Source organism: Peromyscus californicus, unplaced genomic scaffold, assembly GCF_007827085.1.
Source record: "Peromyscus californicus insignis strain IS unplaced genomic scaffold, ASM782708v3 Scaffold_21__1_contigs__length_65335640, whole genome shotgun sequence".
Lineage (NCBI taxonomy): Eukaryota > Metazoa > Chordata > Mammalia > Rodentia > Cricetidae > Peromyscus > Peromyscus californicus.
The window spans coordinates 50,851,980-50,876,497 of NW_026294514.1; the positions used below are offsets into that span (position 1 = coordinate 50,851,980).

The 24,518-nt window shown below is 39.6% G+C and overlaps 1 protein-coding gene across 1 annotated transcript in view; it reads left to right on the forward strand.

Annotated features, from left to right (window-relative positions):
- The window catches only part of LOC128117838 (uncharacterized), a 118,442-nt gene that overhangs the window by 36,013 nt on the left and 57,911 nt on the right, over positions 1-24,518 (forward strand). The window contains 2 exon segments of the mRNA XM_052750248.1: positions 16,281-16,357; positions 16,359-16,392. Of these exon segments, the coding sequence (XP_052606208.1) occupies positions 16,281-16,357; positions 16,359-16,392 (111 nt within the window).

Here is a 24,518-nt window from a genome sequence, read left to right on the forward strand (position 1 = left end):
GTACGTCGGAGTCATGTTGTAAAAGTATCAGCTGGGACTGAACACCACAAGTATCCTTATTATAAACCTAAGGGGGTGACATGTGTTTGGTTATAGATTCCATTCATGTTCATAATTGTTTTAGAAAAAATAATTTAAATTTCTCATGATTTCAGAGTATAAATTGATTAATTGGCATTTATGTATAAAAACTATGTTGTATACCAGGGATGAAAAAAATCATTATAGATAACTATTCTGAACAAAGTATTTTATATTTGTTCTCCATATATGTATATATGTATACATATATGAACTTAAAACTTGATATTACCACGATCACTTTACAAATGGTTATATGAATGATCAACATCACTGGACAACTTGTCTAAGTTTTTATGTCTATAAGCACCAGGATTCAAGTCTTAGAATTTCAAGCTACTGAAGCAGAGATTCTTCAGTTAGAACACAAACGCCTGACCCATAGTGGTTTGCACAACGGATCAGACAAGCTGACTCACAAAGCTGAGGGTCGGTGATAGTGCAGATGTTGGGTTTGTTTCGATGACGCAGTCATTTCATCCGAAGCATGACTTGTTCTATTCTTTCCATTGCTGTTGCAAGTTTCCACTCAAACCTAAATAATCTCAGCAACTCTGGCTTGTCTACCACTAATTACAGAGTCAGAGGAAGAGGGCAAGCTTGCAACTTCAAATAACCCCTGGAGGACCACACTGAACTGGCTCGGTTGGGTCAAATGAGGTTGTTTGGACTGAATTATTAGAAATACAAGTCCTCCATAGACCAGAAGATGAAGTGATGCCCTTCACCTTGAACCAGTTTCCACAGACTAGAAAACAGAAAGAGGTGGTCTTGTGAAATGTAAGTTGCAGTTCAGGACATACTGGCACAGGGGCACTCGGTTCCCAATGAGCTGTCAAAAAGAATCACCCAAACAGCATCACACAGTTTATTCAAACATGAGGTTTTGCCTCTTCTTGACATACTAGTATTTGGCATATGATCATTTTCATTTTGAAAAAAATTTATTGTATCCAAGGCCTAATGGTACCTTTCTGTAATCCCAGCACTCTGGAGAATGAGTCAGGAAAAGTTCAAGTTCAAGGCTGACTAGGACTGTACATGACCAATGTTTCAAACAAACAATAATGCTATTATTAAATAATTAACTACCTTTGAATCTTTCTTGGCTAGATATTGACCCAATTTATTTTCAGCTATTGGGAGTAATAGCACATTAAGCGTTACATCATCTGTTCCTAGCCATATAGAAATATTAACAATGTCTCTAATATATAAATTCTTATGGAATTAACATAGATCAATCTGTTTATTATAAAATAACTTTCCTTTATATTCTTTACCCAGTTTACTTTACCAACATATTTTCCCATCCTGTGAGGTCTAAAATGAATCTAAATTTTTGTCTTCTCTCTTAGGCAATAAATGACATTGTTCCCCTGTTTTGCAATTAAAAATCCAGACTAAACTCATAATCCCAGAACTACAAATAAATTTAATATAGTCACAGATATTTCAGAATTCCTTTCCAGTTTCCTTTCTTCCCCTTCAGCTTTCAGCTTGAGACTGGCTTAGGCATGCAAACATATGTCATCTTCCCATTTTCTCTGTTTCTAATTTATATTTATGGACACCCCCAAGTTGTACCTTTTCCTCCTGTCTCCTCCAATTTAAAGACAATCTTTTCACCTGTGGCCTTGGTCTATTTTCTCTCCCCTTCTCTTTATTTACAAAGTATTAATAAGTAAAAAAAAAAAAAAAAACAGAGAAAACCTTTAAAATAATAAAGGAAGTTCCTTTTACCCGAATCCTATCATCTGAGAGTAGAGTGAAATCAAACATCCAATAGCTTGGAGGCAGTTGTTGTGCCTGACGGAAAGAAGAGGGCGAGTAAGCTGAGAGGCTCCAAGCCGTGATGTAAGCCCAATAGCTGAGAGAGGAAAAAGAGCAGGACTGGACTGGAGAAGCCTCTAAACTTAGGGTAATACTGACAAATCCTGAAACAGGCTAATAGTAATCAAATATTGGCCAGAACTGAGCATCCATTGAGGAATCCTGCATTGGTGGTCAATAGCCTGATTCTGTCAGTCCCTCCAAGTTCATTTACTCTCTGAAGCAGCCACACAGAGCATGGCCTGAGTGAGGAATGTGAAGGATCCTAGGAATTCAAGTGAGGCCAAGTTCAAAAGCAATGGACTCAGTTGTTTGGCAGAGAAAATATGAAGAAACCATCGTTTCCAGCCTGTTGCATAGTCACTTCACATGCTTCTTTCCCAGGCTTTATGCTGAGAGAGAAAAGTAGGTGGAGCCCCAGAACATACATGATAGGCAGTTTATCGAGAAAATAAGTATACATGACGTTAGAGTTGCAGACAAGGCAGATACAGGTTCTCACAGCAATGAGCTCGTTTGTTAGCATCACTTTCTGCATTCGCTATTGTTATTTTTGCTGTGGCTGAATGCCAGACAAAAGCAAAAGAATGAGTTTATTCTAGCTCGTGGGTTATAGGCATATAATCTTCGTGACAAAGAAGGCATGATACAGGCCATTGTGGCAGGGAAGACATGATACAGCAGGAAGGGAATGATACGGACCATGCTGGCAGAGAAGGCATGCTGATATAGGCTCTGATGGCCATTCTTGGTTGTCAACTTCACTACTTCTGAAACTAACTAAAACCAAAGTGTCTAGGTACACCAGTGAGGGAATTTTCTCAATTAAATTGTTTGAAGTGGTAAGGCCCATTTTTAACCCAGATCCTTAGAGGTGAGAAGATACAAATGTAGTGTGGATCTTTTGAGGTGGGAAGATTCATCTTTAATCTGGGCCACACTTACTTCTGGCAGCCTATATAAAGGATGTGGAAAAAGGAAGCTTGCTCTTTTTGTCTAAATGTTCTCATTGGGAAATCCATCCCTCCACTGGCATTAGAGCCTACTTTTTCAGGATTCTGGTATATAATAATGACCAGCTGAAATATCCAGCATCATGGACTGAACAACTACTCTATTCTTGGAGCTTCCATTGGTAGACAGTCATCGTTGGACTAGCTAGACCTGTAAGCCATTCTAATAAGTCCTTATTATGTTCTAGGTAGATGATGATGATGATGATGATGATGATGATGATGATGATGATGGTGATGATGATGATAGATGATTGATAGATAATAGATAGATGACAGATAGATAGGTAGATAGATAGATAAATTCTATAAGTTCTGTTGATATTGAGAACTATGACTTATAAAGATTTTAGTATCAGGAGTGACAGTATAAGCATGGATTTCTCAAGAATCTTCAATAGGCTTTCCAATTTGCCAACATCTACAGCCACCAAAGCCTCTCCAGTTACTAAAGTCTCTCCTAGCAGATCAGAGAATACCGAAAATCCATGGTGTAAACTATTTTACAAACTTAAGGAGACAAAATGCATTTGATCATCTTGATTCACCAATGGTGAGAAGCAATGGAGTTGCCAACTCTGTATATAAAACTTTTGACAATTTGTGGAAAAATAAGGAAAATGATGATGGTGGTTGGTTGTTCCCAGCATCTCTGGATGAATTGACAAAGGAAAATAATGGGCTCTATCATAAAATCAACCAACTTCTAGCATCTCAGAATACAGTGAAGGACAATAATAAACTCAATGACAAAATTGTTCAGCTCCAGATGCTCATAAACAGTCTAAAGGTTTCTAAGTGTACCCTAAAAGGGAATATTCTCTCCAGCAGCCACAGAGCTCAAGTTGTGGAAAATCAAACTGAAGCCCTTCATCCTAAGTTTTGCTAACACACAGTGAAAATTCAAGTCCCTGACTTGGAGGGTATCAGTGATTAAAGTCATTAATTGGTGAAGAATGGGATTGTGTAACTTAGATATGTTAGAGGACCCTATTGAAACTGAGAACTTTGAACCCTCAGATTCTCAAGGGTTTGTCTCACTTGAAGAAATACTCTTTCTAAAAGAAAACATAATCAGCAGGTGTGCTCCCTTTCCCATCCACTGATATATTGTGCTTTCTGCCTTTGACTGAGGAAATTAATCCTTCATTGTCTGCTAAATCAGCAGTGACTTTCTCTGAAGGAAATGTTGAGCAAGACAATACTGATGTCCTTCAAGGACCAATAGTAGTTGCCTCTAGACCTATAACCATACTTAAGGCTAAGCAGGCTTCTAGAGGGGAGATATAAAGTGTAGTCCATGAGGAGGTGTGTTACAGTTAAAAGCTTAATGAGTTTGCTCATTCATTCAAGCAGCAGTCTGGAGAATGGACTTTAAGGGTGTGGGATAATGATGAAAGAAACATAAATGTGGATCAGACTGAGTTTATTGATATGAGCCCACAGAGTGAAGAATCTAGGTTTAATATAGAAGCTCACAGTTTAAAAGAAATGGGTCAAAATGTATTTGAATGGTTGTCTAAAGCGTTTGTCAAAAGATGGCCTACTGAAAAGGAGTTGGAGATACCTGATTTCCCTTGACTTAGTGTTGATGATGAGATTTTAAGGCTCAGGGAATTGCAATGCTGGAGTGGGTACACTGTAAAATCTAATCCTCTGCAATAGGGCCAGAAGGCATGCCCTTCATTAATCCTATAAAACACAAAATGGTGAGAGGGGCACCAGCACATCTGAAGAGCTTTATCTCCCCTTTCCTTGTGCTAGACCTTAGGGTTGGAGATGCTGCTGTGCAGTTGAATGAATTAAGTGCAATGGGTTTAATTGAGCCCCCAAAGTAGCAGAGACTAGGTGGCAGCACTGAATCACGAAAGAAAGGCAAGGCAGTTCTAGTTATTGTAGTGGACAGTGTGAACAAAGCAATGTCTATAATGGCCTAACCTATCATGGTTAGCACAGGCACAGCAAATTTAATGGTGGCATGACTCATATGCACCTTTGGTACTAGATAATCAATCATGGTGTTTCCAGGCATGAGCATGTTTCCATGCTGTATTTTGGTTTGATATGTATAAGCAGAAAAATTCTCAAACAAATGGAAGAAAGCCTATACTGGATTGCAGCAAAAGGGAATCTTAGCCTGTGGGCCAGGTTCCAGGCTTGAGCTAATTTGCAAACCAGAACACCTTGAATAAAAGGAGGGCTAGATTCCCCTGAGAATGGGCCTTGACAAACTAAGAGTTTTACTGTTAGCCTTTCTCCAATGCTTCCCAGAGGGACCCATGACCTTTTACAAAGGTAAATGTACACTGGTAGAAAGGAAACAATCATATTTCCCGGGGTCTATTGGATACTGGTTCTGACTTGATGCTGATTCTCGGAGACCCCAAGAAACATTGTGGCCCTCCAGTTAAAGCAGGGGCTTATGGAGGTTAGGTGATTCATGGAGTTTTAGCTCACAGCGGGCTCCTAGTAGATTGAGTGGGTCCCCAAACTCATCCTATGGTTATTTCCCCAGTTCTAGAATGTATAATTGATATAGATAGATATATTTAGGAGTTGGTAGAATTCTCACATTGATTGCCTGACCTGTGGAGTGAGGGCTTTTATGGTTGGAAAGGCTACATGGACACCTTTAGAGTTGCTGCTGCCAGGGAAAATAGTGAATCAAAAACAGTATAGTATTCCTGGAGGAACTGCAGAAATTAGTGCCCCTATGAAGGACTTGAAAGATGCAAGGGTGATGGTGTCCACCACATCTCCCTTTAACTCTACTACCTGGTTAGTGCAGACGACAGATGGATTGTGGAGAATGACAGATGACTATCAAAAGCTCGATCAAGTAGTGACTCTGATTGCAGCTGCTGTACCAGATGTGGTGTCCTTACTTGAGCAGATTAGCATATCTCCGGGTGCCTGGTATGCAGCTATTGATTCAGCAAAAGCCTTTTTCTTGGTACCTGTCCATAAGGACTGCCAGAAGCAATTTGCTTTCAGTTGGCAAGGGCAGCAGTCTACCTTCACACCGTTACATCAAGGATATATTAACTCTATCCCTGTGTCATAGCTCAGTTCAAAGGGATCTTGATCACCTGTTCTTCCATAAAATATCACATTAATGCACTGTATTAATGACATTTTACTAATTGGGTCAAGTGAGCAGGAACAAACACTTTGGTAACTTGTTGGTAACACATATGTGCATCAGAGGAAGGCAAATAAATCCAGCCAAATTTCAAGAACCTTCTACCTCAGTGGAACTTTTAGGAGTCCAGTGATATGGACATGCAGAGATATTCCTTCTAATGTGAAAGATAAGCTATTGTACCTGGATGCTACCACCACCAAAAAAGAAGCACATTTAGTGGGTCTATTTGGATTCTGGGGACAACACATTCTCCACTTGGGTGTGTAAGTCCAGCCACATATCAAGTTACTCAGAAAGCTGCTACCTTTGAGTGGGGCCCAGGAACAACAGAAGGCTCTACTACTTGACTCATATGATCCAGCAGATCCAGTGGTACTTGAAGTGGCAATGGTAGCTAGGGATACTGTTTGGAGCCTTTGGAAGGCCCTATAGGTAAATCACAGAAGAGACTTTTGGGATTTTAGAGAAGGACTCCATCATCACCTGCAGACCACTATTCTCGCTTTTGAGAGACAGCTCTTGGTCTGGTATAGGTCTTAGTGGAAACTGATTGTATGACAATAAGCCTCCAAGTTACCAAACAGCCTGAGCTGCTCATCATGAGCTGGGTGTTCTCTGACCCACCAAGTCACAAAAAAGAATGGGCACAGCAGCAGTCCATTAGCAAACGGAATTGTTTTATATATGGTCAGGTCCAAGCATATCTTGAAGGCATAAACAAGTTACTTGAAGTTGCCCAAATGCCTATGGTTTCTACTCCCAATTACAATGTCGTCTGCTGTGAAGCATGCATCTATAGCTTCTTGGGGTATTCCCTGTGACCTTTTGACTGAAGAAGATAAGATGGGGATGGGTTTACTTATGGTTCTGCATATTAATCAGTCTCCGCCCAAGAGTGGAAAGCTACAGAATTATTACTCCTTTCTGGGAAAACACTGAAAGACACCAGCACATGGATATCTTCACAGTGGGCAGACCTTCAGGCAATTTACATGATCATACATTTTCTTTGGAAGGAGAAATGGCCAGATGTGAGATTGTCCGCTAATTCATGGACTGTAACCACTGGATTTGCTGGATAGTCAGGGACTTTGAAAGAGCATTATTGGAAAATTGGTGAGAAATACATCTGGGTAAGAAGTATGTGGGTAGATCTGATCTCTCCAAATGGGCAAAGTATGGGAAGATATTTATATCCCATGTAAATGCTCATCAAAAGGTGACTTCAGTGGAAGAGGAGTTCAGTAATCATATAGATAGGGTGACCTGTTCTGTGAACAATCAACCTCTTTTCCCAGCTATCCCTACCATTGCTCAAACCCAATGAGCTCATGAGCAAAGTGGCAATGGTAGCAGAGATTGAGCCATGGGCTCAACAAAATGTACTGCTACCACCAAGGTTGATATGGCTACAGCTGCTGCTGAGTGCCAGATCTACTAACATCAGAGGCTATTGGTGAAATTATTAAGGCCACTCTACATAGTTAAAAGGGAGGTTTATTTTGTGGGGTAACTTACAAGGGAAGGGATAGTTTACAGGATGTGGGAAAGGTGTAGCACAGTCCGGCGGTGTTCTCTGGAGAACTCTGCTCGGTCTACCTCCAGCGTCCAGGGTCCAGGAACCAAGAGAGCTGGTGCATCTGGATCTCGGGTCTTCAGCGTCCTCTCTCAACCCCGCCTTATAGGCCTGACTGTTACCTAATCCTCAATGGGGGTTGGAACTTCCAAGTCAAAGCTGGATGGCTACCCACTACATCAGGCCAACATTGAGCCCCAGATATGACACCATTTCTCCTAATGACCAACCAGTGATATGGTGACAAGTTGACTACATTGGACCACTTCGTCCATGGAAATGACAACACTTTGTACTTACTGGAGTAGATACTTAGTCTGGGTATGGGTTTGCCTTTCTTGCATATACTGCTTATGCCAAAACCACCATCTGTGGATTTACAGGATACTTTATACACCATCATGGTATTCCATACACTACTGCTTCTGACCAGGGAACTCACTTCACAGACAGAAAAGTGATTTAGTGGGCCCATGATTTACAGAATCCACTGGTCTTACCATGTTGCCCATCCTCCTGAAGGAGCTGCCATGATATAAAGATGTAGTGGCCTTTTTGAGACACAGTGACACAGGTACAATGCTGATTAGGTGGCAGCAGCCTGGAGGGATGGGGTAGGGTTCTCCAGAAGGTGGTATATTCTTTGAATCAGCATCTAAGATATGGTACAATTTCTCCACAGCCAGGATCCACTGGTCAAGGAGTAGAAAGGGGAATAGTTCCACTCATGATCACTCCCAAAGACCCACTACCAAGTTTTTACTTCCTGTTTCTGTGACCTTAAGCTCTGCTGACCTAGAAGTTTTGGTTCCAGAGGGAGGCAGCACTCCTGCCAGGAGACATAACAAACATCCATTGAACTAGAAACTCACACTTCCCCCCTGACCACTTTGGGCTTCTGATGCCCACAAACCAACAGACCAAGAAAGGAATAGCAGAGTTGGGGTGTATGATTGATCCATATTACCAAGATGAAATTGGATTTCTTCTCCACAATTGATGTAAGAAAGATTATGACTGGGGTAGAGGAAATTCTTTAGGGCATCTCTTTGTGTTATCATGTCCTTTGATTAAAGTCATTGAGAAATTACAACAGCCTAATCCAGAATGGCAATGTTACAGATCTTTCAGGATTGAAGGTATGGGTCATTCCTCCAAGAAAAGAACCAAGACCAGCTGAAGTGCTTGCTAAGGGTGGAAGAAATACAGAATGGCTAGTAGAAGAAGGTAGTTATAAATACCAACTGTCCACGTGACCAGTTGCAAAAAGATTATAATTGACATGAGTGTTTCTTTTATATTTAGTTGAGAGTATGTTTTGCACAGATATTTATGTTTTCTGTCCTTGAATCTTTATCATACAATATAACACCAGTTGAGAGAGTATCAATGGTTATCATATTTAAGTTTGAGACACTAAAAGAATGTCCCTCACAGGGCATTGCCACCTATTCTAGAATTTATAGTATGTTTGTGTTTTATACGAGGGATACTTATATCCTGTTCGACATAATTATGACCTGTTTATTGGTTTCATTTGGAAATTAAGCATGACATCAGAAGATATGACTGTGTGTAAAGTTGACAAGGGATGGAATTGTGATGGCTACTCTTGGTTGTCAATTTGACTACATCTGGAATTAACTAAAACCCAAATAGCTGGATATACCTGTGAGAGATTTTTTTTTCCTAACTAAATCATTTGAAGTGGGGAAAACCACTTTTAATCTGGATCTTTTGAGGTAGGAAGATCTAGTTGTAATCTTCTCCTAACAATCTATATAAAGGAAACAGAAGAAGGAAGCTTGTTCTTTTTGCCTGCTTGTGCCCTCTCTACCACATATGTAAGAGAAAGAGAGTTTAATGAATCTCAGGGCAAAATTATTCATCTCAAAATAAATGATATTCTCTAGATGCTAGAACAGCTGTTGAACAAAACACATTCTTGGGCAAGTGAGAAGAGTGACAACCTGCAGATGTCAAGTAAAAAGAAAATTAATATACAATAAATAAATATATATATACATATACATGAATGAGTGAATATGTTATATATAATAAATGAACACACACAAAGCCATATAAATGTACATATATGTGTTTGGGAGTAGGCCTAGGACTTCTAGTATCTAGGCAGACCAGAAAGCAATGACAGATGACAGTTGATGTTTAGCTGCTTTATTTCTCTCTCTCTCTCTCTCTCTCTCTCTCTCTCTCTCTCTTCCTCTCCTCTCTCTCTCTCTCTCTCTCTCCCTCCCTCCCTCCCTCCTCTCCCCCTTCTCTTTTTACTCAATTTGAGACCCAAGCCAATGGATGGACTAGTGCTACACACATTCATCTAAAACCCATATTCTTTCTGCATATTCAATTCCCCTAGAGAATTCTGACCAATACACAGGCCATAGTAGCCGAGAAGGCTTGATACAGTCCATGGTGGCAGGGAAGGCATGGTACAGTCCATGGGGGCAGGGAAGGCCATGATACAGGCCAAGGTAGCTGGGAAGGCATGATAGTGGCTGTGGTGGCTGGGAAGTTTTGATACAGGCCACAGAGGCAGGAGTATGGGACTAAGACTCCTCATGTCTGGGAAGACCAGTAAGCAATGAAAGATGAGAGCTGATGCTTAGCTGCTTGACGTGTCTCTCTCTGTCTGACTCTCTCTGTGTCTGTCTATCTCTGTCTGCCTCTGTCCCTCTCCCTCCCCTTCCTTCCTCCCTTCCTCCCCCCTCCCTCCCTTCCTCCCCCCTCCCTTCCTTCTCCCTTTCCTTCCCCCCTTCCTTCCTTCCTTCCTTCCTTTCTTCCTTCCTTCCTTCTTTCCTTCCTTCCTTCCTTCCTTCCTTCCTTCCTTCCTTCCTTCCTTCCCTCTCTCCCTCTTCCCCGCTTCTCCACTTTATTCAATTTGAGACCCAAACCAATGGACAGAATAGTACTGCACACATTCATCTAAACCCCAGCGCTGTGTCTCCTTGGTGATTCCAGTCAATTTCATCATGAACATTGACCATCACAGAGTTAATTTCTGATATCTTTGTAACTATTCAATTGTAATGGTTAACTGTATCCTTGTTGTTCTAATACAAAACAAATAACTCCATGTGCTCTGTGGGGAACTTTTAAATCAGGGGGCCCTAAGGTGTTTTGCAATAAGAAGGCTGAAGCGTCTTTTCTGTCACAGAGATTCGACAGACAATGCATAGTTAACCCAGGATTTTATTCAACATCAGAAAGTACTGCCCTAGCAGGGATTCGCCTAGCTGCTGAGTGTAGCTCTCTCATTTTTTTCTTAAATGTATTTCTCAGTGCTGAGAATCCCTCTGAAATCCATTGTCTACTCAAATCTACTAAATGAGGGGTTGAGGGACTTTAAAATTACACATATTTTCAGCCCTTCTGAGAATCTTATTCATACTATAAAACATTGTTCTGGATGCAGTAGAGAGGCTTAATTACACACTAAAGATAAAAAAGATAAAGAGAAGAGACCTGTAGGTGGGGTGGAAATGATTATCCATAAGTATACAGAGTGTGAGCTCGCTTGGCACTTATGCAACTAATTGCCCACACCCGGCTGGCATCTGCATGAATGGTTTCTTGAAAGCCTAAGTGCCTGTGAGATCTGTTGGCATAAACAAAAGAAACAGATGTTTCAACTTTGATAGCAAGCAAACTCAGAAAGAAAACTATACATTTAAGACAGGATAAGCAAGGGAGGAAATGATGAGGAGGCCCATGTTTCTGAAGCTCCAGAATTGAAAGTGCTACTGTTAGAGTGCAAATTTAAAAGTGAAAAATACAAGCTCTTTTTTTTTTTAAGTACAAGGCTTTCAGAATCTGCATTATATGTAAATATGCATGACAGCATGAAGTAACTTCTCATCAAGCTTTTCCTAATAAACTTAGAAGTGTATCTATTTGGAGGGAACTGCAAATTTAGAAAGTCATACTCTTGTTTTCCTACTACTTCATACCTTCCTGAGCAATTTATGTTGAACACTTCTGCACCAAAACCAAAGTCAAATAGGGCAAGCATTTGTGTGGTGTCACCTTGAACTATCTTTGGCCTCAATGAAGCCCTTGTCCTACAACTCCAGCATCATTAGTAGATAGAGGCAAACCTTGTAAGATGCATGACAGTGCAGACTACCACAACCAGTGCCCATTATTCAAAATGAAGAGCAGTTTTATAAACCAGCCACAAAAGTGGCAAACCATAATCCCCTGCCAACAACTATTGTACTCGGTATCATAACCAATAATATAGAGGTAACACAATTTAAAATGAACAGAGGAGTTGTATAGATATTTACCTGAATAAGATAAACAAATAATCAGTAAGCAAATTGACAGTGTTCAGCATCATTACTCACCAGAGAAAGGAAATCTGAAGACTTACTAATTTTTCTCACAAGTATGATTATAACAAAAGGCCAAATAATAAATACTGCCAAGAATACAAAGGAATCCAGAATACCCATGCAAAAATACAGTAAAAACTTCCAATTGTATACTCAGAATAGAGCAATCTTCATAGTAATGGAGTCTTTAAGTAAAAAAATTATTTTAAGGCAAATGTTACTTAGAAAATGTCCTATTAAACATGTACTTGGATTTAGATTTTGTAGTGTTTAATGACTTATCTAGTCAACCATTTAACATATTGATTAGCACAAATTCTCAAATTCCTTCTACTTCCCTTATTCTCCCATAAGCTTTAGTTAGTCCTCATTTTCTTCATGTCTTGAACAGACTAAGATTAATGAAGATGTTAGAGTTACCTTTATGGCCTCAATATAGAACTGCTGACATTCTCTTCATCTTGGATTTTTTTTCCTTCTCTCTGTGTCTCTCTGCCTCTGTCTCTGTCTCTGTCTCTCTCTCTGTCTATCTCTGTTTCTCTGTCTCTGTCTCTCTGTCTCTCTCTCTCTCCCTCCCTCCCTCTCTCTGTGCACCCACATGTGTCCACGTGCATGCATGTGTATAATTGTGCAAGCACATATGTGCTCACGAATGTAGAAGCCAGAGTCAGTATCACATGTCTTCCTCACTTGCTTTCTACCTCACTTCTTGAGACAAGTCTTTCACTGAGCCTTCAGTTCACCGATTTGGACAGACTGACAGGCCAGGAGCCCCTGAGATGTTTCCTGTGTATCTATCCCCGACACTGAGATTACAGCTATAGACAGCCATGCCTAGGTTTTTATGCAGATGCTGGGGATCCAAGGTCAGGTCTGTAGTCTGTATTTTACCAGCTAAGCCCTGTCTTCATTGTGATCTCTATTGACTATATTTTTTAAGACCTATCTACTTTGATTTTTGTTTTTCTTTGTCCAGCCCCCTTTCTCTCTCTTACTAATGGTAACTATTCTTTGACTTTGATCTTCAGTGCTCAATAGTTCTCTCCTTACATTGTCTGAGTGTTGAATCTGCTTGTTGGTTTTATCTTAATACCTATGCTTCTTCAATATCTATTCTTCAAATCCTCTCTCTTTTCTATTCTACCTGGACCGAACCCTGAGGCTCACTCATGCTGGACAAGCAGTCTACCACTGTGCTTCCCCTTCATCCCCCAAAATATTTTTAATTCATCCCAATAAATATTTAAGATTATATACTCCATGGTTATTTCAATGTATCTAAAAGCAAACACACATTTAACCAGTGTTTTTTCCTCCACATATTAGAAATTATTCTGAATATAGAAAGTACCATAATAAACAAATGAGAAATTTTACTTGCTGATGATATGTTTATGTTTCATTAAGGATAGATAGACAGGTATCCAAATGAATTCTGAAGAGCATTTCAGGTCATGTGAAAGATTGTTATGCTTCTACTAATCTCTAGAGTTATGTTATAGGCTTGTACAAATTCTAGTAATAATATCCATGCTGATCTGTTTAACTTAATCTCTCTATCCTAAATTAATCTTCCTAAAGCCTAAGGTATAAAACAATTTACCTGTTTTATGTTTCATTTCATATCTCTCTAATGTCAGAGGATCCAGTACAATTCTGCATCTTCACCTAAAACACCCTTTCTCCTTTGGTCATATCCCTTATATTATCACCAAGGTCAATGCCCACTGACCCACAGCCTCTACACTAGCTGACTTGAGTCACTAACTTTTGGAAAGCTATGCATACCTTTGCTCAGAATACTTACTGTTTGGGGTATGTCGGTATTTTGAAATGATCATAACTTTGGTAATAAAAAGATATGCCCTCATCGAGACAAACAAAATAAAAGGTTATTAGTCGTGGTAGTAGTCTAATGTAGATGTTCTTAATTGGAGATAGTTTTACCCCACACAATGTTTCATCATCTGGGTTCCATTTTCCTTATGAACCTATCAACCCCTGGAACCCCAAAGTCACTGACACCTGCCAGAGAGATGAAAACAGGAGAAGGAAAGGAAAGGGTGGCCTTCTGTGTAGTTAGGGTTTAGGCCTAGAAATGGAACGCCACTTCTGTTCACATTCCAGTGGGTAGGCCTTTTTCAGATTGCATGCCCAACTGCAAAAGGAATCTGGAAAAAACTGGCCAACTGTGAGCCCAGACAGCAGAGGAGTTAGGCTTATGTAAACCTAGCGGCCTTCACCACTCTGGCCTACCTAATACTCATAAAACATAATTCACTTATTCGTTAATATCAGACCAGATTCTCCTTTTTCTGAAAACACTTTATAAATACTCCAAATTGGAGTAAGAATTCCTTTTCCCCAAATCCCAGCACATACTGTCTTTGTAATGTGTTTTCTGTCTGTCACTTGCTATACTACAAGTGTAATTTTCTTTTTTAGTGCTGCTTCTCTTATCATTACCAGTAAAATTGAAGGCCCTTGATGAAGAACTATAGCATATGATTTGGAGTGGTTCGTTTATTTATCCAATATGTGTTTGTTAAATGACTGTTAACCTGTAAGACAGTAGCTGGTATTATGGTGAACATAGAAAATAATAAGAAACTTCACTGGATCTATGTTGTTATTTGCAATGCCATAAACAGATTCTATAAGCCCTTTAAGACAGTGGAACGATGTATTTACTGCAATAGAGTTAAATGATCAACCATGCCATGAGATGTAATATTACTCCAAGGAGAATAGTATATAAATGAATGGGAGTGTCAAAGATTGCTTTCTGAATTGAAGGAGCCATGGATTATAAGTCAGAGACTTCCCTACCATTAAAACAGATTCAGACAAACTGTAATCATTAATGAAAATATTCTACATCATATTGCCCTCAGCAACTGAGTCACATTTTAAAAATAACATTCTTGACCAGGAATTGTGGTGCATACCTTTAATCCCAGCACTCTGGAGGCAGAAGCAGGCAGCTCTCTCTGTGAGTTCAAGGCCAATTTGATCTACAGAGGGAGTTCTGGGAAAGCCAGGGGTACATAGAGAAACCCCATCTTAAAGAACCAACATATAAAAAAAGTAAAAAAAAAATTAACATTCTTTGGGGCTGAAGAGATGGATCGGTGCTTCTGAACACTGACTGCTCTTTCAGATGATGCTGGTTCAATTCCCAGCACACACATGCTGGCTCACAACCATCTGTAACTCCAGTTCCAGGTATCTGATACTCTCTTCTGCCTCTGCAGACACCAAACATCCACTTGGTGCACAGACATGCATGCAGGCAAAACATCCACATACATAAAACATGGCAAAAATAAAATAAAACATAATAAAATATAGTGAAACTTGAAAAGTAATATTTAAAATGAATACTCTTTGAAGAGGTCAGTGATGTTCTACATATTTAAAACTTGCTATTGCTCAGCTTGCACATCAAAGAGAGAGAAAAGGAGTTTAAAATGAATGAAGAAAGAAAAAGTAGAATGCAACTGCTTGCTGTCGGAAGAATTTTGGCCAAATCTATAGGAGACCATATTGTTTAAAATAAATTAACCTTAAAATAGCATATTGATTTTTTATGGATGTACTGCAAAATGAACATGATAGACATTCAAGGAACAAAATATCCATTGGACAGGGCCTTTAGTCTTCCACAGCTAAGAACCATAAAGCTGAGGGTATTTTCTGTTTCCCATCTGAAAAGACTCAGGAAGGAGCCTAAACAATGCAAGTAAAAGCAGCTCTTTCGCTCGCTCCTTTCTCACCCGCCTCCCAACTACTCCAAGATCTGCTTTTGCCACAACTTCATAAGTATTTCAATTACTTGTTCCCTGAACGGTCCTGCAGAGAGGCTCTGCCCCCAGCCCCCTTTTGATAGATGAAGATATTGAGGTTAAGTGATTTTCTCAGGGTTACAAAGAGACCTCACAGCAATGGGGAATGAGAAGCACTAGTTCAACCTTCTCGGGGATGAATAGATTGAGTTTCAGAGCAGCTTTGCTATTGTGTTGCAAAGGAGCCACTCAAATGCCTGGCTGAATGTCTAAGTCCTAGAAATGAAAGGGAGGCCGCAAGGAGAGCATTTTCTTTCTCATTAATGACACAAGCAATTGTCTAAAGTTGGGGATGGGAGCGGGGGGGGGGGGGGGGGGGGGCGGGCGGGGGAGGCTCTGTAGAAAAAGAGTCTTTTTTTAAAAGTACAAACAGCAGGACACTCAATTTGGGACCCTCTGTCAAGGAGACTGTTGTCATCTGTCTCCTTACAGACAGTGCTGCTGAGGAAGCTGGACTCCAGATTGGAGACGTGGTGCTGTCTGTCAATGGCACTGAGGTCACCAGTGTTTGAGCATGCAGAAGCTGTGCACCTTGCAAAGAAAGGTAAGTGGGCCAGTTACAGACTCCAGAGGTCACCGAAAATGCTGTGAGCTCAATACACAGGAAGTTTGAATGTGAGAAGGTGGCAGATGTGGAGGGATGCCTTTACTGCGCTGTGATCAGCACGATGTTTTATCCTAGTAATTAAATCTCACGTCTAAGCCATACACACTTTGTATTGATCATCACCCACAAAATATTTTGTCAGAAGACAAAATACACTCTACTACCAAAACATTTCTTTAATTAAGGAACAAAGATATTTTCATCATAAGAATTTGTTTACTATTTATTTTCATTTCTTTTTACATATGTTCCTTCCTTTCATTTTTTCCATTTCTTAACAAAGAAAGTTTGTAGAGGTAAAAATCTCAGGGTTTTACTGTGGTGTGTGTGTGTGCGCGTGCGAAAGAGAGAGACAGATATCACAGGACTGAAGCTTTTAGAGATTCTCATAGGACCACCTGAGGACTGTGTGTCAAGCAGTTCCATCAGAGATGGAACCACCACAGGAGTGTTGCATCCCCTACATCCTTTCATCCATTCACAGTAAACTTGTGGAGAGATTTATGCCATTGTTCTCTCCGAAAAAACAATCTTCTTCATCACCATGTTAAAAGTCCTTCAAGTCTCATAGATAAACACATTCAACTAGAAAATGCTTTGTTCTGTCACAGAATTATCTGATGTGGTATCTTATTCCTGAAAGTTATATGGATGCTGTGATGCTCCTGAATCATTGTTAGACAATGAGATATTACTTAAAATGTGCATTGGGAATAAGCCTCAGGTGCCCTGGCTTGTGTCAATAGCCTTCTTTCATGCTTTGGGGTTACCCAGAGCTAAGAGTTCTCCCATACAGGCTAACATTTGAAAACCACCTACAAATGCATTCTACTTAACTATTCCGAATTGTTTTCAGGTAGAATTTGGCTGGGTGCTTTATTGCTCTGTGAGATGTGTACCAGGTCTGCCAGGAATGCAAGGTCATTATCAGTTAACATGTGCAATAACTCTCAAAGGTCTTACCCTAATAGTTACCCTTTCTGAAGCACGGCTTAGGAATGCAGCTTTGTTATCATAATTATGCTAACAAGTTGATAGTGGAAGACAGTAAGGCAATGTTATGCGTTACTTTTATACTTAGCTGTTCTCAAAGATAATTCCCTGTAATTTACATTTTTGTGTTAAATAATATTTTGCTAATAGTTTTATTCCTAGTGGGTTTTTTTTTTAAATTTTGCTCCAAAAAAACTTAATGTTGTTTATAATACTTAACCATTCCTGGAAATTAAAGGAAAACAGAGAACATCTCTAAAACTCAAAAAGAGGAGTCTCTAGCTCCTGATAGATTAAATGGTCGCATGACATTGACAGTAGGAGGAAAGTGACTTGGACATCCTAGCTTGAGCTCATTGCTCCTGGGAGGTACTTGGAAGAGTGGGTTACACTCTGTTACAACCGTGGTTCAACCTTAACTTTCCTCTCAAAAAAAAGAAGAACAAACCAACCAACCAACCCATAACCCCTTGTCTTTGCCAATCCTCAGACTCAACACTAGAGACATCTTCAAAGCAGAAGGTAAACTGTGGATCTGAGCTATCAAAAAATAATATAGAAAGAGACAGAAAAAGATGATGTCATGCTTGTCTTTGTTGCAGGGTGGGAATTACCTTAAATAGCAGATGAGGACTCAGTATCTTGTGTGAGAAATAGGCTGGGGTGGGATATTTACTATTGACTCTATCATTCATGTGCTCCTGGCAGGCCTTGTTCTACCTCAATATCATTGAATACTACAAAGTTGACAGCACCTGCTATGGACAGTCAATGAGATGTGCCCTCCTGGATGGAGGCATAGATCTCTCCATATTCACAGACGATATCCTGCATATATTTAGGGGTAACTGACTATAGCACAGCTTTGAGCTCAGAAACAGTGAAATCTCTGATAGAACAATTGAGAGATTCTCTGCGATTCTTAGTCACCTGCCATGAAAAGCAAACAACACAACCACAGTAGCCAGACCAAGGTAGCAGCCCAAGAGGTGTGCTGCCATGAAGATCACCACCTCACTGAGGAACACCGGGGAGGGGTGTAGCTTTAAACTTGTTCCAGTGCATATTTCTCAAAATATTTTTAGCAATCCCCAAGCAAAAGATGTTATCTCGTCGAAATACTACAGAATTTGGGAAACAGAGCAGGGAGAGAATGTCAGTGTAGGAATAATTTGTAAGAAGCAAGGTAGAATGAATACATCTGAGAGAGCGGACATTTAAAATTTAAAATAAGATCAATATACATCACTGAATTGGTCAAGGAGGACATTTATGGGATATGAAACAGAAAAGCGGTTGTTAAGAGCCAGTTGTCAGTGCTAAGTATAAAGAAGACAAATGTTGGGGGAATAAAAACAGTATGTGACCTGAATAATAAAATAAATGCAATGGAAAGATCCAAGGTGAACCAAACTAGTGTATAAACTGTCACAGAAAGTGTCAAAGAGAAAGAGAGAAAGGAAGGAAGGAAAGGAAAGGAAAGGGAAGGGGAGGGGAAGGGAGGGGAGAGGAGGGGAAGGGAAGGAGGGAGGGAGGAAGAAAGATAAAAGTCAGGCAGACATAAAAACAATTATACACAAAGGATAAAACCAGAGGAATAACATAAAACTATCCTAATTAAGAATTACTGAGAGAGAAAAAGTTAAATACGTGAAAAGGAAAAATTAGTGCATGTGTGTGTACATCCATGCATGTGTTTGTGGTGGGGGTGCACATGTATGTGGACGGTTGTGTGACTGTGTATGGGGAAGCCAGAGATCAACGTCAGTTGTCATTCCAAGGGTGCTCTCCACTTCATTTTGTGAGACAGGGTCTTTTATTTCATTTATTTATTTATTTATTTAGTTACTTAGTTAGTTAGTTAGTTAGTTAGTTAGTTAGTTAGTTAGTTTTTTGAGACAGGGTTTCTCTGTGTAGCTTTGTGCTTTTCCTGGAATTCACTCTGTAGCCCAGGCTGGCCTCGAACTCACAGAGATCCGCCTGGCTCTGCCTCCCGAGTGCTGGGATTAAAGGCGTACGCCACCACCGCCCGGCACCATAGGGTTTTAAAAGAATGCATCAGATAGATGGGCATAAAAACTCTTAGGCAAGCAGACTATAGTGAAATTTAAGAATAGTAAAGAGAAAAAGAAAATATTTAAGCTTTAGGAGGGAGGCATTGTATCACCTTTAAAGGAATCGAAATGCAACCAGACTTTGTAACAATAGCAAATTCTAGAATAGTATAGAGTAATATTCTCAAAATATTAAAGAAACTCAAATGCAATGTCCACTTAAAGGATTATTTGATGTAAGTATATATGGCAAAGGGTTATTGGCGTTCATGACTTTAGAAAGATTATCTCGAGGAATCTCAGATAAAACACTTTGCCAAGGAGAAATATAAACCACAACCACTTTATGTTAAGCATAAAAAATGGGTGCAAGAAAATAGTTTAAAGTTCCCTATTAACTCTTTTGGTCCTACATTGACCAAAATAATTACTTAATAGAGTTAAATGCATTCATATAATTTTAATGTCCCAAACATAAAGAGAAAAACATCAGTTTCCTTTCATCTCTGATAAAGACTACATAGTCTACTTAACTATGTAGCTTTTTATTGCCATGACAAAACATTGTAGATAGCCAGCCCATAAGGAGGAAAGCTTTACTATGACCCATGGTTTCACTCCATGGTTATTTGATGTTGATGCTTTGAATTGTGGGAATATCAGTTGTGTCAGTAGCATGTGCTAGAGGAGGATGCTCCCCCTGTAATAGCCAGAAGGCAACACACAGAGAGAAAAAAGGCCTGCAGTCCCAGCAAATGTTTCAAGATCCACCATCAATGAACTAACTTCCTTCCACTGGGACCTACTTCCTAAGATTGTCCATCTACAAACAGTGGCACAGAGCAACAATTAATCTCTGAGCATATAGGAATTTGAAGAACATATAAGTTCTAAACCATTACATAACCAAACTCCCAACCATTAAAACAGAAAGGCATATGCATATGAACAAAAATAGTTAACAGAGAAATCTTGGACAACTGACAAGAATAATGCTGATTATAACAGACCTGCTCATCATAATAACAAAAGGCCTGGCCAAGCCAATATAATACTTGCAAGAGAAACAGTAGTATACACTCTGAGAAAAAAGAAGCTACCATTCTTACTGAAGATTATATGATTACAAGGGACAGAAACTTACAACTAAAAGAGAATGACTTATCAAACTAAGATCTTCTAATACGAATTGGTTGTCCAATATGATACGGACCACCCTAAAAACATATATACAATAACACTATGCAGACTGAGCAGGTTATGTTTAGGGATGTATATGTTCACACATATGTACTGACAATTAATGAAAACAGATGCCACAGATTTGAAAGAGATGAAGATGGGTGTATGGGAGGGTTTTGAGGGGTGAAAAGGAAGAAGGAAATGATGTAATTATAATCTCAAAAATAACATAACTTTCTAAAATTCAGCAGGATGTGCTTATACTAACAACAAGAAAAAAGAAAGGAAGAAATGACATGTGATTAACAATAACAACAAAAATTCTAAGTGTTTAGAACTAATCTATCAAAGAATAAAGAACTTATGGAAAAACATGACTCTCTCAAGGTCTGTAAAAGAAGAACCTGGATAGATATACAGCTCAATATAGAGTACTGTGTGCTGTGTTTAAGGCCTTGGATTCAATCCTGTATGATGGAGAGGACTACAGGTCTGAAAATAAACACTGTTCTTATGCATTTATAGGTAAATATATAAAGATCTAATTCTCCAAAAATCACTATAAAAATTCAATGATATCACAATAAAATTTAATTAAATGTCTGAGTAGTTTGGAAAACTTGCCTACAAACATACAAAAGAGTAAATGTCTTTAAATGGATACACTATTGATAAATAGGACATGATGGCAAAAGAACATTTTATATCAGCTCTGAAGATATATTCCAAACCCATAATAACAGATAAGAATGGAGTTCTTTTGTAGGAATGTAGAATAGATTAGTGATCTGCAAAGAACTAGAAAGCTCAAAAAAAAAAAAATACCCCAACATTCATCCAAACTTTGACAAAGGTGTCATACATTGTCCTTTACAGATTATTCTATATAAAGAGGTAGACTTCATCTGTATCAGACTTCAATTTTAAAGTTAAAAGCAATATCAGTAAAAGAAATTATGGACCAGTTTGCCACTAATCAAAACAATGTAAATTGTCAACAAGATGATGTTTCAGATTCAATAATATTTTTTAAAGTGCCATATAATAGCCAGCTTTGACAGGGGCATAGTGGTAAGAAAATGAGAATCTTCATGTACTCTTCCTGGGATATAGGATGCTCAGTGAGCAATTTGCACTTTCTAGTGAAGTACCTATAAATCTTATGTCCTAACAGTTGTACTCCTGGACAGATAAACCCAAAAACTACTTAAGGGACAAATACAAGGGCATTTGTGCAGTATTTTATATGGTAGAAAGGAATTAGAGTCAGCCTGGGTAACCATCACTAGGGGAATATGTAAACCTATGTTGTAATGCATACATACTCTGCATTTCTATTCACTATGAAGCATCATAAATAGATTTTTAAAAGATGGTTTCAAGTTGAAAAGAAAAGAAAAGACAAGGATAAACAAAAGGGGAGATGGGGAGAGAATCAGGCAGGCATACAGAAAAACAGCATGACATCATTTATGTATCATAAGAAGACAAACATACAAAAGATAGTATGGTCATATTCCTATATCAAGCCCATTTTGTGAGTCCCTCTTGTGAAAGAGAAAATAAATTGTTGTGCTTGAAGAAATAATAAAAACAAAGCAAGGAACTCACAACTCTAAAGACAATCCTGTGGCATGATCTGAGTGTTATGTTGGGCACCGTGTTCCTGCTTTAACAGCAACAAAAGATGTCCCTTGAATGGATCCTACCATACGCAAATGCAGCTAGAACCTCATTCTGAAATATGTCGCAATAATGGTAAAGGAAAGATGAGCAAAACAAGCAGGGTCACCAAGAAACTGGTTCTGTAAGATCATACCTGGCCGTGACACTGGTTCAGATTTATGGAAATCAAATTACTTTTGAGAGAACACTGTGTCCTAGGTCTAGCTGTGTGCCGGACTCAGTGGGCAACTCTTTTATATGTGGGATGTCTAGTTGTAGCTAAAGTTTTCCTGCCTGGCCCACAGTCAGGACAAATCTCTCTCACCTGCCAGTCCCACAGCCTCTCAGACCCAACCAAGTAAACACAGAGACTTATATTGGTTACAAACTGTATGGCCGTGGCAGGCTTCTTGCTAACTGTTCTTACAGCTTAAATTAATCCATTTCCATTAATCTATACCTTGCCACATGGCTCGTGGCTTACCGGTATCTTCACATTCTGTTTCTCATCGTGGCGGCTGGCAGTGTCTCTCTGACTCAGCCTTCTACTTCCCAGCTTTATTCTCCTCCTTGTCCCGCCTACACTTCCTGCCTAGCCAATGGCCAATCAGTGTTTTATTTATTGACTAATCAGCAACGCATTTGCCATACAGAACATCCCACAGCACTTCCCCCCCTTCTTTTTTTCAAAAAGGAAGGTTTTAACCTTAACAAAGTAAAATTACATATAATTTGGGAATTTGGGCGTAGCTTCTCTTACTACTTCCTGCTGGAGGGGGGCGCTGTATCTTATAGGGAAACAAAGAAAATTTTAGGATTATGGAATAGTCCATGAGGCTGTATCGTCTGAGCCAGATGCCTTCAAACCGTTCTGGATGTTGGATCATCTGGGCCATGGTGTCATCGGAGACCTTTCAGGGGGTCTTGGCTGGTCAAACCTGATGTATCTTAATCTGGAACAAATCCATAGCCTCTGGCTTTCTGTGGGAACAAAAGCAGAGTCTCCTTTCCAAAGCAACATATCCTTATATCCAAATTTTGAAGTCATGGTATCTTTAAAATATACATATTGGTTTAACTCAACATCTTTTATGATCAAATGTTTTTCTGCAGTTAAAAATCCCAAAGACAACACAATCCAGATTCTCTGTGTAATATCCATTTTTACGTGGCTTATTTTTTATACTACCTTTACTGTCTCTTTAAAGACTTCATTTTTTTAAAACTATGTATTTGTTTCTATAACTCTATATGTCACCTTTTTTGTCTCTTTCAAGCCTAAGTATCTTTTACACACATTGTAAACTATTACATCTGAATCTGTCTTATTGTGAATCTATTGCCTTAAACTGCAGCAGCTGTGGCTGCTGGCTCCGCCCACCTCAGCTTCCCAGCATGGCGGTGGTTTACCATGAGCTCGGGAGCTTTCGTGGGTCTATGCTTTTATCCAAGCAGCGTGTAGTCCAGAAACCTCTTTTTTGTTTTGTACCAGCAAAGGCTAAATCCACCATGCAGCTTAATGTGCCACTTGCAGAGGCCTCATTCCTGCCATATGGCAGCAGGTCAAGCGTGCACACTAGGAACCCACCAGTAGCTCAAACTGGCAGCTGCCGCTCATTTGAGAGAGATAATTAGGAACTGTTTTCAGCTCCGTTTTAGAATCTTTTCTCAGGTTTTAGGTGGAAACTCTTGCCACCACGTTGGACGCCATTTGTAGCTAAAGTTTTCCTGCCTGGCCCACAGTCAGGACAAATCTCTCTCACCTGCCAGTCCCACAGCCTCTCAGACCCAACCAAGTAAACACAGAGACTTATATTGGTTACAAACTGTATGGCCGTGGCAGGCTTCTTGCTAACTGTTCTTACAGCTTAAATTAATCCATTTCTATAAATTTATACCTTGTCACATGGCTCGTGGCTTACTGGCATCTTCACATGCTGTTTCTCATTGTGGCGGCTGGCAGTGTCTCTCTGACTCAGCCTTCCACTTCCCAGCTTTATTCTCCTCCTTGTCCCGCCTACACTTTCTGCCTGGCCACGGGCCAATCAGTGATTTATTTATTGACTAATTAGCAACACATTTGCCATACAGACCATCCCACAGCATCTAGTGATGCCTCTATAGTTGTAGTTTTGATCAACTCTCTGTGTTGAATCGTTCACCACCAGC